General features: G+C 46.0%; 1 protein-coding gene across 1 annotated transcript in view; it reads right to left on the reverse strand.

Annotated features, from left to right (window-relative positions):
- Positions 1-7103: 7103 nt before the first annotated feature.
- Positions 7104-14468, reverse strand: part of CLSTN2 (calsyntenin 2) — a 712394-nt gene continuing 705029 nt past the window's right edge. Inside the window, exons 13-17 of the mRNA XM_049867339.1 lie at positions 12139-12309; positions 11502-11647; positions 11249-11372; positions 10309-10493; positions 7104-8429 (exon numbers count right to left, since the gene is read on the reverse strand). Of these exons, the coding sequence (XP_049723296.1) occupies positions 8235-8429; positions 10309-10493; positions 11249-11372; positions 11502-11647; positions 12139-12309 (821 nt within the window). The 3' untranslated portion in view covers positions 7104-8234. The remainder of the gene's footprint in view (positions 8430-10308; positions 10494-11248; positions 11373-11501; positions 11648-12138; positions 12310-14468) is intronic.

The following is a 14468-nucleotide window of genomic DNA, read 5'->3' on the forward strand; positions in this document are numbered from 1 at the left end:
GTCGTAATCGACTTGATGGCAATGGATATAAGTCAGTTACCCATCAGATGCCTGGAAAGTAAAGATGGCTGTTCCATTTTATTTTACCAAAAGTTCTCATGTACTGCCTCAGCAGTCCTGAGGTATCAGCTCTCTCTGCTCTTCAGAATGTGAGGAACTGCCAGGAGACTCCCCAGCTTGGTTTGTGAGCACTTCTCTCCAGGAATGACCCCCTCTCCCATCATTGTTTCTGACAAATGTAAATGGCTGGTATGGTCTGCCCAATGATCCACTCTGTCTCCCTCGTCTGTGCCCAGCCTTCCCATTGGATGCCCCTACTCACTCGTACCACCTGGTGTCCTGGCTGGATCTGAGCTCCTAGCCTCCAAGCCATAATTTCTGCCTGTCCTTCCTGACCTGATACAGACCCAGGCCTGCCATAGAGAACAGGACCCATCCTGCTTCCAGAACTACTGAAGGCCTCCTTGACCCACTTCCTGCCTTCCCATTCCTTGTCTTTTTGTCCCGCAGGCAACTTTTGTAATAAACAACTAACCCCTAAGGGAAACATAAAATTGCTTCAAGGTCTTGGGACAGAAATGTTTCATCAGAGAATTGACTACGAGAGCTCAGGCTTTAAAGAAAGTCTCTTCTGGGTCTAAGTGAAATGAAGAAATACTTTACCTTCACCTTTGGGGTCTCTCTGGCTTTCTACATGCTATTGCACAGGCAAACAACTGGCAAGCCTTATTTTTACATTTCAGCGTATTCTAATTTGTTAGAGAAGAGTTATTCTCGACATGGTCTCAGGACATCGGTTGGGCATTTAATCAGAAGATCTCCCAAGCTGGCCTGGAGACAGGGGTTTTCTTTATGCATTCAAGGTACTCAATGAGGAGACCATTGAGAGGACCAAGAGATAGTTTGAGTTCTTAGGAAATAAAAACTAGGTGCTAGTTCTAAAAAAAAAAAATTTTTTTTTTTTTTATCTAGGAGCCTGGTGGTGTAATGGTTAAGCACTTGGCTGCTCACCGAAAAATTAGCGGTTCGAAGTGACCCATCTGTCGATCTGTTCCTGTAATGATTACAGCCCAAAAAACCATATGTGGCAGTTCTACTCTGTCTCATGGGGTCACTCTGAGTTGGAATCAACAACAGTTCTTCTAAGCCATGTGTCCAGACTCCTCCTTAGTCTATTCCTCCTCTGTCCTTTCACCCCAAGACCCAGTGCCCTGGTCTTCTGACCTCTAATCTTGAAAATCCTTATATGAGCAGAGATTTATACTACATTTATGTATAAAGGGCTGCTAAAGCGCCAACCAGTTCATCCTGAAGGTTTGGGAACTTTCGCCATTTAAGCTCTAAATGAAAGAACTAAATCAATACTCACAGGACCTCAGGGATCTAGGGGTGGGGTAGCAGTGGGTGGGGCATTGGTAGAGCCTAGCACCTTTGAAGCCCTTAGAAGTCAGCATGCCCAGACACTCAGAGATTCAGTCTGTTGATAAGACTGCAGGTTTGTTTTGGGTTTTCTGCTTTTAGTAAACATCCAGAATGAATTACTGCCCTTCCAAGAAAGACCATTTCTTCCCTATCCAATTTAGTATTCGCGTTGTGACACTGTAGGTCCTAGTCCCAATACAAATGGAGCATTGCAGCAGGAACCTGCTGGTGTTCTTAAATGACTGCACTCCGCTCTCTCCCAGGCCTGGTACAGTACCACCCACGTAATGGCTGTGTGGAGACCAGCTTTTCTAATGATCCAGAATCGCCACTGCCTGGTCACATTGTCTCCCTATAAAATATGGCCCTTGAGGATTCTGCTCTAGCTTGAGGAACCTGGAGGGCGGGCTCCTCGACAATGGGTGGCCTCACTAGAGCATCTCCTGGCCTGGTCTGCCTCCAGGATGAAAGGAACCAGGCCTGCAGGAAATGGCTCACATGCTTGGGGGGAGGAGTAGAGCTGGGACCAGGGTTTGGCCTCCTTGAAACCCCTGTTTGAAGTGAGTGGGAACTGGAGCCTGGAGGGCCCTGGAGGGTGGGGTGGGCACTCTGTTGTGCTTCCCTCTCATCAATACACTAGTAATTAATTATTTACATTGCTAGTTAATAGCCCCTTCCAATGCCAGCTCAAGGCACTCTCCCCATCCTCCTCATCAGTGGCTCTCAAACTTGAACTGCATCAAAATCTGAAAGCTCGTTGAAGCACAGACAGCTGGACCCCACCTCCACAGTAGCTGATTGAGTAGGTTTGAGGTGGGGTCCAGGAATTTGCAACTCCCACAAGCCCTGAGTGCTGCTGGCCCAGGAGCACACTTTAAGACCCGCTGCTCCACAGCATGAAGTGAGGCCCCTTAGCAGGTCCTCAGAGTCAGGCCCATCTTCTCCCTTTAGCTCTGACTTTGGGCCTCAAAGGTTCTCCCTCACAGCAGGCTGTTTCATGCCTTTGGACCTTTGCTGATGCCGTCCCCTCTGTATTACCCTCCTAACTTTCCAGGTCTGGCTGGCTGCTATTCATACTTAAGAGCTTCCTCTGGCCCAGTGTCACATGACGTTAGCCATGTCTTTCTGCCCAGTGGGCAGGGTGACTGACTTTCATCTATAGATGAACTAAGCCAGCCTCAGGAAAATTAAAGAACATTAAGGGCTACATAAGGAGCCCCTGGTGGCACAGTGGTTAAGCTCTTGGCTACTAGCTGAAAGGTTAGCCATTTGAACCCACCCAGTGGCTACATGGAAGTAAAGATCTGGAGATCTACTCCCATGAAAGTTACAGCCTAGAAAACCCTAGGGGGCAGTTCTACTCTGTCACATGGGGTCAATGTGGGTTGAAAATTGACTTGACAACGCCCGACAACAACAAGGGATGCATTGCCTTCTTCCCCAGAGATCTCTTCAGTCTGCCTCAGCAACACATCAGGCCCCCTAGAACTTTACCTACCACCTGATTTAGGGTGGAGAGCTGCCAAAATAAGCAATCCTACCTTCCCAGTCCCAAACTTCTGCCCCCAGCAGTCCTGACTGCTCCCAGACAGCCTCCAGCATGACAGAGGAAATATCTCAGCAGCTCACGAGACAAGGGATCCTCATGGGCAGGGCCAGGCCTCATTCATCCTCCTTTCCCCTGTTCCTGGCACTGGGCCTGGCATACCACGGGTGCCCAGTGAGGTTTTGCCAAATCACCTTGAGCCTAGCTGCAAACACCAAATCCCATCTGTTCACTGACCGCACATAGGGAACATCTGACTGCTTCCTGGGGTGTTGGTGGAGGTCACTTTTTCTGTCTCTCTTTGTCTCCCTGGGAGAGAACCAGGCTTGTTTCCTAACTCACAACCCTTGTAAAGCCAACTTTCCTTTTCCAGTTGATGCCAAAAGGAAAACTAGAGCAAAAGCTATAGAGCCTGTACAGGATACATTTATAAAGCAGAGCAAATACAGACAGGGAAATGAGGGTGCTGGAGTAGACTTCAAAACATTCATTGCTCATTTCCTATGCCTACAGCTGGACAAGGGGAAGTGGTTACATGAAAATTAAATTGTGCCAAGGGCTTTGGCTTGTCAGCCTCGATAAATGTCTCATGCAGAGAGACTCCTGTACCATCCTAGCCCGCCAGAGTACATTGCAAGAGGCTTTGGAGATGCCCAGAAGGTCTGAAAATCATCTACTCTTTGCTTGCAAATTCTTTCAAAGAATTAGACCTACTCCCTTACTTTCTTATGAAACCTATTCGGTTCATGTAAGTGAGGGAAAGTTAAGGAAAAGTCCTCTTTGTTCTCTTGCTAATATTGAGTCACAGAACCAAGAAGACTGCTAATTGTAATGTGTGCTGGGTCAGGCTTTCTACTGATTATGTTGCTATTGGTTCAAAGAGTCATGAGACTTTAGGGTCATTTTTGGGCACCAGCATGAGCAGGGCTGAAATGAAAATTGGTCTGAGATAATGAACACTCCTGCTCAGAAGTCATCATGGGTTCGGCAGGGCTGGGGAGGTGCTGAGAATGGAGAGTTAGCAGTTGGCTCAACAGAGTTAGTGTTCAGTAATCGGTCACCTTCCGGGATCCAAGGCTTTCAGCTCTTGAGGAATGTTCGTCTGAGTTTGAGTCAATTCAACAAGTAACAAGTGTTTTTTGTTTTTTGTTTCTGTCCTAGACCACAGCCCTTTAAAAGAACTTGATTTAAGACTGTGGAGTTTTCATGTAGTTCAGTTTGGAGGCAAAGACCTTCAAGATAGCAATTTACTTTCTCCTGGCAAACAGGGCTGGTTTCAGTGCATGGGGTTAGCAAGGTCTGGCCCTTGGGCCAAATCTGGCCGACTGCTAGTTTTTGTATGCCTGTGTAACAGGTTTTTACCTATTTAAATGGTTGAAAATAAAAGAATAAAATTTCATGACGTGGAAATTATACGACTCAAATTGCCTGCTTTTTCATTACCCATAAATAAAGTTTTATGGGAACACAGACATATTATTTATTTATGTATTGTCTGTGGCTGTTTTCACACTACAATGGCGGAGTTGAGTAATTGCGGCAGAGACCTTAAGCCCTGCAAAAATCTAAAATATTTACTACTTGGTTCTTTACAGAAAAGGTCTGCCGCCCCCTGGTGTATAGGAATGGAAGGTCCACAAGGTGCCCCCTTTGTTACATGCAAGGGTATCTGTCTAACCTTCTGATTGATAGGACGATTGAGTGAATTCAAGAATGTGATAGTCTAAAGAGATCCCACTGAAATCATATTTTTTGGTATCTAGATGACCTTGGAGCCTGGTGGCATAGTGGTTAAGAGCTTGGCTGCTCATCAAAAGGTTGGCAGTTTGAATCTATCGGCTGCTCCTTGGAAACCCTAAGGGGCAGTTCTATTCTGTCCTATATGGTCACTGTGAGTTGGGATCGACTTGAAGGCAACGGGTTAATAACAGGTTAGTTTAGATGACCTTGGTTAGATTTATGACATTTGGTTAAATCTACTAGAATATATTTTTAGTAGTCTTTAAGACAGATCATTAACTAGTTGATTGTTTTACTTTTCCAATTTCAACCTCCCCTTCTTCCTCCTTACTGTCATCTGAGTCACCCAAGAGGTTTCAGCCTATCTCTTTTCAAGCTCTGGATAGCAGAATCTGGTCGTCAACTTGGCAAGACAACTAATGGACTGGCCTACGGCCAAACTGGTCAGCTGTTCCTCCCTGGCATGAGCCTGCATCTGCCTGACTGCTGACGTCTGGATGAGCGGTCGCAGGTTGTCCAGACCATCTGGGAATTTTGGTTACAGGATGCCAGCCATATGGAGGCTGGAAAATGCCAGGCTGATTAATGACATGTTTCACTTGTGGTCAGAATAGTTCCTGGAGGGCAAATTACATTACCTATCACTCACCTGGATACTCCTAGAAACTTCTTTTTTAAATAACGGTCCCCATCTTGTTCTCACCATGGTGATGAGTATGATATTGGGAACATGATGCAACAGTATTGTTCTAGTGTCTTGTAGTTGGAGCTGGCACACAGAGTATGATGTCTCACAGCAAGAGTTGAGGGAAAGGGCTCTTTTTGACTATTGTCACCATTGTTCCTCTACAAATGAGTGCAGTCAGACCTTCTTAAATGATTCATCTTTGCTGCCCTAGCCAAGTGCCACTCTCGCCTGTTTTCTCCTCTTCCCTCAAAGACCTGAAACCATATACAGATTTCACAATGCTCCAAATAACTCCCTCACAATGAATAGGTTATACAGCATCAGAGGCGGCCAAAGGGCATGAGGAACGCGTTTCCCACCTCAGCCAAACCTAAAAGACCACACAGAAAGTGCCCTTAAAAATACTAGACTTAAATATTTGAAGTCAAAATATAATTCAAAGAGAACTGATTTTAAGCCTGTAAAGTGTTCATTTCACTGCCCTAATTTCTGAAGAATTAGCTCTTACACGCTCAGCTGAAGAACCTCACTTTATTTAAATAAGGAGACTTCGAGGACTAACCAATCCTGCAGATTTTCTTCTTGTAGATGTAGAGACACAGCCTGATTGAAAAGGGCTGTTTGGTTGGGAGGACTTCACAGGAGTGTCTGTAACCAGTCAGTGAGTATAAACTCCACACCTCTTCCGGTGTTCTTCCCTAAGAAGGGAAAATGAGAACACCAGTTGAGTTTGTGAAGGTGCCCCACTACTTCCTGTGACTTCTCATCTCCCTCCCTCTTCATTTTTCTCTGTATCATTTCTCTGACTGTTAGTTTCCCCTCTGCAACTGTCTGATTCTCTGATCTTATTCAGCTTCCTCCCTTTCACACAGTTGCCAGGAGAGTGCTTAGCACATAGTAGGTACTCAGCAGTGCCTGTTAGGTACTCTGTGTGTACATAAGTAGAATCAGGGTGGTGGGCAGGAGTGGAAGGTGGGGAGGCCAGGCTTGTCTATACCTGTGAATGACTCTGAGAAGACACTGAATCTCTGAGCCTCAGCTTACTTATCATAAAAATGTGTCTAACAGCAGATGTGCCAACTACCTCATAGGATCATGTGAGGCTCTAAGGAGAGAACAGACACAAAAAGCACTTTAGGAGATGGAAGAAGCTGCAGAAAGTGGTTCTTCTAGATCAGAAGATTACAAAGACCTGCCATGGATCCTCACGGGGTGGAGGTCAGACCGGAGGACACTGATGACTCTCCCTCGCTTCTTAAGCCCTCCCTGATTTGACGACACAAGGACTAGAATGAGCAGACTCTGAAATTTCTTTTTAACCTGAATGCCACTTTGACCAGGGACCAGCTCTGTGCCTGTGCCAAGCCAATATGGGATGGACTTGGTGCAAGGGTAGGGGGATGGGAACAGACTATACATAGGGTAAAGAGGAACCCGAGACATTTGAAACAAAGACGATCTCAGAGCCTCACGGAAGGCTTAATTCTTGCCAGCTAATTTTTTTTTTTCTTAGTCTCTTGGTCACCAAAGATCACAGACCAGTTACCATAGCAACAGTTCTCATCACAAGGTGTCCATGTTAGGATGGAGATGGGAAAAAAAGAAGAAAAAAAAAGAAGAAGAAAGAAATTTGGTTTTGGATATATTTGTTCTCTTAAAAAAAAAAATTTTTTTTTTTTTTTTTTTTTTTTACCCAGAGTTGCTCCTTTAACGAAGGGAAAAAAAAGAGGCTGTTATTATCTCAAATATGCTTCTAATTCCTAGCAGAGAAATTTCCAAACTTTCAGTGTAGACTCAGAGCAGTTCACACTTGAGCTCTACAACATCTGAGAGGAATGTATTTTCTCAAGAGGAAAACAGTGTGGAATAGGAGATGAGGGGCATGAGATGAGGTGGTGAGGGGCCTTGTCAACCTCGGGCTGCCATCCAGCCTGGAAGAGAGCCCAGCCACCTCTACCTCTGATTCCCTGATCTGCTCCCATGGTGAAGCCCTGCTGTGTTATAACATCAGCCTTTCCTCTGACTGCTGGCTGCTAGGCTGTCACCTCAGACAGTGCCTGTGTGGGCCACTTCCTGGGTCCCATGATTTCGTGTGGTGAGCGCCCTCAGCTGATCAGGCAGCCCAGCTCAGACAGCTTGGCTGTGGACCAGGCCCTGCTGTGCTGAAAGACCTCTTCTTGGTTTTTGACTTTTCATAAAAGCTTCTGTGGCCTCAGAAAGGAGCAAAAGGAGAGGCCTTCCAAATTGTTGTATGTATGTGTGCATGTGCATATGAACCTTTTCCTGTAAATTAATTCAGCCTCAACAAGGACTTTCCTTCAAAGTGTTGAGTAATAAGACCTTAGGTGCATGAAGTTCAGCCACCCTCCCTGTATAAAAACCTGGAGGGCCAGCGTAAGGAGAACCTGTTGGTCTGTGTGGATGGAGACAATTTAGTCAGGTACACGGACAGTGAGTTAGAACCCAAGGGCCTTGGGAACACTGAGCCTGGGAGAGATGAGTGACAGACAAGCTGAAGCTCTCCCCTGCAGAAAAGAGCAAAGGTAGAACTCTGCAGTTGGTGACAGGATGCTGGATGAACCCAGGGCAGGAGAAGTGGGGGCTACAGGATGAAATCCAGCCTAAAGACCCCCCTGATGATGATGCTGGGCTTCTTGGGACCGCCCCAGGGCTGGGACATGAGGAGTACCCAAGGAGTAAAGGGTGTGCTCCAAGGGGCTGGGGAAGGCCTTCCCAGACCTGTCACAGAAACCAGAGGTGATGTGTGATAGACTCAGGCAGACATCGAGTTGGGGTTTACAAAAGGGACACATGGGCTGAGCACAGACAGCCGGGGTACTAATAGGGGAGGGTGGAGTCATCCCACTCCAGCTGGGCTTGCCTGGCTCCTCTCTGCCCATGTCTGCCTCGGCCCCTCTCTTCCTCCTCCTCCTCATCTTCACTGTCATCTGAGTCGCTGCTGCTGGAGCTTATGTCTTCCTCTTCCTCCTCTTCCTCAGTCTCCTCTTCTCCACGCCCTGGTTCTTCATGTTTCTGGATTGCCGGGAGAGAAGATGCATACTCATCAGGGCAGAGCAGAGGTTACTTGGGATCTTATGTTTCTCCCTTCATTAAGGAAACATTTATGGCCCCTTGGAATTCCTTTCAGGAGAAAGATGTGGCAGTCTGCTTTCTTAAAGATTTACAGCCTTCGAAACCCTATAGAGCAGCTCTATTCTGTCCTATGGGGTCGCTATGAGTTGGGATTGACTTGACATTAGTGGGTTTGGTTTGGTTTGGATTTCCTTTCCGTTTAAGGCTTTTATGAAAGTTAAGTTCTCTGGTGAAAGGGAAATCAGAGCGCTAAGAACAAAAACACAACAGCAGCAAATTCTAAGACATCGGCTCGAGGTAAAATGTTCCATGTTTTAAACACTAGACATTTAAGCCAATCCCATCTGTCATTTAGTGATCCTTTCAGGCCAAAGTGTGTTTTCTGAACTTTCTAAAGAGCCTATTTTCATGATTTTTTCCAAGTCTAGGAATCCCTGGGGGGTGCAAAAACGGTTAATATACTTGGGTGCTAACCAAAAGGTTGGTGGTTTGAGTCCACCTAGAAGTGCCATGGAAGAAAGCCCTGGCGATCTACTTCCAGAAAGTCAGCCATTGAGGACCCTCTGGAGCACAGTTCTCCTCTGACACATGGGGTCACCGTGAGTCAGAATCAACTTGATGGCAACTGTCCCCTCCCCGCCCCCGGCCCAGGTCTAAGTGTTTGCTTCTCAGCGAGAGAATGATATAGGCTTGTACCCCTTTCCAGGTGGGGATATAATCTCCCCGGGAGCAGAACACCTTTCAAGCCAAGACCCAACATGTGCTGCCACTCCAAAGTACTTTTTTTGGAAAAGAAAAGCTCATGGTCCTGACTCACCATACCTGTCCCTCACCCCCTGTCTCGTGTCCTCAAAGCCTACCTCCCTCTTTTCCAGTCATATTCCTCCTCTCTCCCCGACTCCCCCCCCCCCGCCCCCAAGCTTTTTGGTGGTTGAGACCCTTTGCAGCCAAATCTTACATCTGGATTTATGTTCTGAGTTGGTGAACCAGGTGATAATGACACACGCGTCCTCACTCCGCTTCATCCCCTCTTTTCTACCTCTGCCTTTCCCAAATCCTACTGATGGTACAAGTGGCTTCCCTTGGGATTCCACATGTTTAGAGCAGAGATCTTGGACACCCATGGATAGATTCTGGGGGCTGTTGGCTAACTGGAAGGATAGGAGCTTAAGAATTAGACCACCTCAAGTTTGAATATTGACTCTGCCATTACCACCTGTGTTTACTTCCCAATTTACTTCCAATCTCTGAGCCAGTTCCCAAGTTGGTATACGGGTGTGATGACTCCTCCTTCATAGGTTGTTGGAAGATTAAAAGATGGGGTGTATAGAGGGCACACTGTATAGTGTCTGGCATAATGGGTGTTCAGTAAATAGCAGGTATTGTTGTTTTTAAGCTATTCCAAGCCTTGAAGTGAGCTCTGCAGACGTTAGGGAGCAAAGTCATCTCATTTACACTGTTAATCAAGAAATTTAATACTGAATTCCTAGTGTGATTTAGCTCTGAGCGAACTCCTACAGGGGAGGCAAGGGAGAGACACCATGTGACTGCTTGCCTTAAGACATTTCTGGATCTGTTTGTGGAAGGAGAGCAATTCACACGTTTTAATCAGTGACTGCAGTTGGTGGGAAAGTATAGTCCCTTCAGGTTGAGAAGGCTGGAGGAACACAGAGAAGGGAAAACCCAGCGGGGCTGGGATAGTTGAGGAAGGGCTTCTAGGAGCGGACTAAAGCTAGGCTTCAAGCACAGGAAGGACTGAGCTGGGTAAAGAGGGGAAGACATCCTGCCCAGAGCTCCCCAGCCCTTGGGTGAGGTTTACCTCCATGGGGTTGACGGTAATAGTCAGCGCAGAGTCATCCCAATCCATCTCGGCCTCCTTGGCAGCCTCAGTCTCCTGAGTGAAGTGCTGGTGGGCAATCCGGACCCGGTACACACCCATGGCCACGACAAACACCAGCATGCACACGGAGATGATGATGACCACTGTGGCAATGCTTGGGACCACTGGAACAAGGAAGGAACCACTCATGGCATGTGAACAAAGCTCATTCTTGGGATGGAGCATAAGTGACATAACATCTATGCGTAGGTTAAAGTCTGCCCTGCCACTTCTTGTCTATAGCCCTCTAGCTCAGCAGCTTCCCCTGTCTGGGCTTCACTTTCAAAATCTATGTAATGGACTTAATAATTCCTATCCCAGGGGTACTTGTGAGGAGTAAATGAAATAACCTATGTGACTTTCCAAGCTCATGACTAGGCACATAATAGGTGCTCAATTAATGCTAGTTCTCTTCTATCCCTTGCTTCTTTTCTCAAACTATAGGAGAGCACCCACCAAACGCCAGATATAATGGAGTTCAGTAGGGACAACACTGACACTATGGCAAGGGGTCAAACAGAACTATGGGCAGGGGCTTTACAATATGACGTGCACATCTATGTGTAAGTGTGTGTAAGGGGTTTAGGGAGAACTTCATACAGGATGTGGCTTGAATTAGGCCTGAAAGGCCTAGTAAGATTTTGCCCCAGCCCTTTGTACAACTCTGTTATTATACGTTGTGTGTAATTTCTTCCTTATTTGCCTGGCTCTACCGAGGCTGAGTGCTTCAGAGGCAGGACCTACATTTTCTCTATCCCTGAGTTCCCTCCCTTGGCACTGGGCACCCATGGCTGCTGCACCATAACTGTCTGTTTAGTGGATCTTCTTGAGTCACAATAGCCACCTGTTGTCCCGAGGTCATTCCTCCCAGGTACCCTACCTGAACTGTGCCGGATGCTGCTCCGAGGCTCGGGGTGATGGACAGACTGGAGGAAGGGAGGCTGCACGATAAGGTGGTTGACATGCTCCTTGTCTGAGACTCTGACCTCATGGAGGACACTGACCTGGGAAGATCAGGTAGAGGTGCTGTTGACCAGGAGTGGCAGGCAGGCCAGTTGCAGCAGCCCTCCTGAATGACTGAGTGCGTGAATGGGCGAACCTGGGCTTCCCTGACAAAAGCAGGACTCGCTCACCTCCAGGTTGAACTCATTGCTGGTGTAGCGCCCATTGAGTTCGGAGCACTTGATCCGGAACCGCCGGGTCTCTAGAGAAGCCGGATGCCAGTTGCGGTAGCGGACATGGTGCAACACCTGCTCGTAGCGACTCATGGAGCCCACACCTGTTATCAGGAGGTAGAGGAGAAGGAAGAGGAGCCAGGGGAGCCAGGCTGGGGCTTGTGTACCTCCTAAATGCATCATCGGTAACAGCTTGTTGATAGGCAGACAATGTGCAGAAGCAGAAATTCCAAGGAGTAAATTAAAGTGATCCATGCATGACATTCCTACATAGACTGAGCTCTGACTGGAATGTTCGGCCTCAGTGTGCCAAACATTGCTATAACGTTTACTGAGGTCAAACACTGTGAGAGAAGGCACCCACCTAGTTCTACAGATTTCCCCAAGAGATGGGATAGGGGACAGGTACTAAGGATCTTGGAGCAACTCACCAAAAGAAGGTCTAGAAATTTATGTTCTGAGGTCAAGAATTTGAAGCTGATTCCTGGGCCTTCTCAGTGCATCTCCATGGGTGATAGGGCTGCCATCATATTCATCACCCCTTGGAAAAAGCCATTCTGAAAAGAGGCCATTGGGGCACCAAGCATGGACTTACCATAGATGGAGTAGCCGGCAGTGGAGTTGGTGGCATCCAGGTGTTGCTGGTGGAGCTCACTGTGGTTGAGCTCCAAGCACTCATGTCTTGGGTCCAGGTCCCCTCCAAGTACCAAAATATCACAGAAATCTAAGTTGTGAAGCATTTCTTCTAAGACCGTGGATTTGGGGGCTGTGGGACGACAGACATGTGGGAAACATGGGCATGAGCGAGAGCTCAGACACCAGCTCTTTCTCAGCACCATCCTCTCTGTTATACCCTGGGTTAGGCAGGGTGATTCTGCTTGGCTCCACTGCTTGGCTGTAGTGCCTAAATGTTCATCATTGATGTTACTATGGGCTGAGAGTATGTCCAGGCAGCCCCTGAGGTTGGGTGGTATGAATTAGTGGGAAGGGTATGAATACTGTAGTCAAACAGATGTGACTGAAAAGCTAGCTTCTGCTATGAGAAGCTGTATAGTGTTAGAGAAATTATCTACCACTCAGTTTCCTCACTCATAAAGAGGGCAAGGGTCTTGAGAGGATTGAAAACAGTGTCTGGCAAATAGAAGTTGCCTAATAAGCAATAGGTGTTATTTTGGGGGCAGAGATAAATGCTCTTCCACCATGTCCCTGTGGCTTTCTCCATGTGATCATGGTGTGTGTGTGTGTGTATGTATGTATGTATCCCTCCCACCTGACTCTGAGGTCCTCAAGGGCAGAAGCACCATCTTATTATGACTCAGTCCTCAGTGTTAGATCCAGGGGCTGCCATGGAGCAGCTGTTAATACATATTGCTCAAATGGAGCTGGATTGGTAATATATTTAAATAATTAAGGAAACTTCTTTTTAGAAGGAAATATGTTACCCAGAGTGCACATTAGCGAGTTGGTCAGTCTAGTTGTCCTTGTCTGATTTTGAGGCTCCAAATGCCACGATGGAATATCAGAGCGTTTGAATGCTGAACAGAGTTTGGTAGTCCTGAATTAAAATCCCACCTTAAAATAAAAGTGCTTTATATTTATGGAGTGCTTGCTATGTGTCAAGGCAAACACGATCCCAGCAGATGTTAAAACCAGTCGCCACAGAGTCAACTCTGACTCGTGGTGACTTCATGTGTGTCAGAGTAGAACTGTGCTCCACAGGGCTTTCAATGACTGACTTTTTGGAGGTAGGTCGTCAGGCCTTTCTTTCAAGGTGCCTCTGGGTGGACGCGAACCTCTAATCTTTAATTTCGCAGCCAAGCGCGTTAACTGTTTGCACAACCCAGGGACTCCAAGAAACTTTAAAATGGGTAGTATTATAACCCCACTTCACCAGTGAGGAAATAGAAGGTTAAAGGGGTGAAATGCCCAAGGTCACATAGTAGTAAATAAAAAAGCAGGATAGCACCCATGTTCTTCTGACTCCGCTTTGGAAACTCTTAACCTCCGGGCCAGAAGTCTTCAAATGTCTTTGACCTTGTACCTCTTTATTGGAAGATTTGTGAACCCAGGCTTTTGATATATTTGTTTATAGAGTATATACATGGACTAAAATATTTTGGAGGTTATAAAACATTTATGAAAATGGAAATTAAAAGGTATTAAAGATGAGAATAATTTTGAATATATATTTTTCCTTATCACTTAGAATTTTTTTATTTTATATGTTTTAAAGCTCTTTTAGACTTATTTAGACAGATTTTTCATATATCAATGTTATACATATATAAAAACAAAAATATGAGAGGGTCAGAACTAGCTCCTTTGAATCAATTTTTGACCAAAAATAGGTGATGTACGTATTTTCCCAAACATTATTATCTCCTGTGCCATCCTGGCATTGGTGTTGCAACTTTTCTTAAACGAATGCTTCACTCTTAAATCCAGGATTTTCTTCCAAGCCACTGACATCCGTTATATGAGTTTTAACGGTTATACATTCTATATCTTACCAAAAGGTATTAACACAAGTTTTTGGACCACAATCAGGATTCATGCTTTACTCAAACAATCCTTAATTGGTTTATTGACTGAAATGTGAAGTTAAATTTGTCTAGTCACGCCGTCAAGTTCATACAGTTGTCCAGTAACGACCAAGTTCATGCATATGGGTCAACCACATCTAACTGCTGCCTGGCCAACCAACAGTCATTGTGAGATCCTGTCAGTTAAAAGAAACGTTCTGTTTTCAGAGATGTCTATATGTGAAAAAATGATGTGTGTTTTATAATGGTTGAAATACAGTCTCAAGCCTCTCTGGACCTTGATTTTTTTCACCTCTCAAATGAGGACATTCATCTATCTTTAAAGTCCTTTCTAAATGTCTGCTATTGTTAGGTGCTGTTGACTCCTAGAGACCCTGTGTAC

The sequence above is a fragment of the Elephas maximus genome, chromosome 23 (genome assembly GCF_024166365.1).
Source record: "Elephas maximus indicus isolate mEleMax1 chromosome 23, mEleMax1 primary haplotype, whole genome shotgun sequence".
Classification (NCBI taxonomy): domain Eukaryota; kingdom Metazoa; phylum Chordata; class Mammalia; order Proboscidea; family Elephantidae; genus Elephas; species Elephas maximus.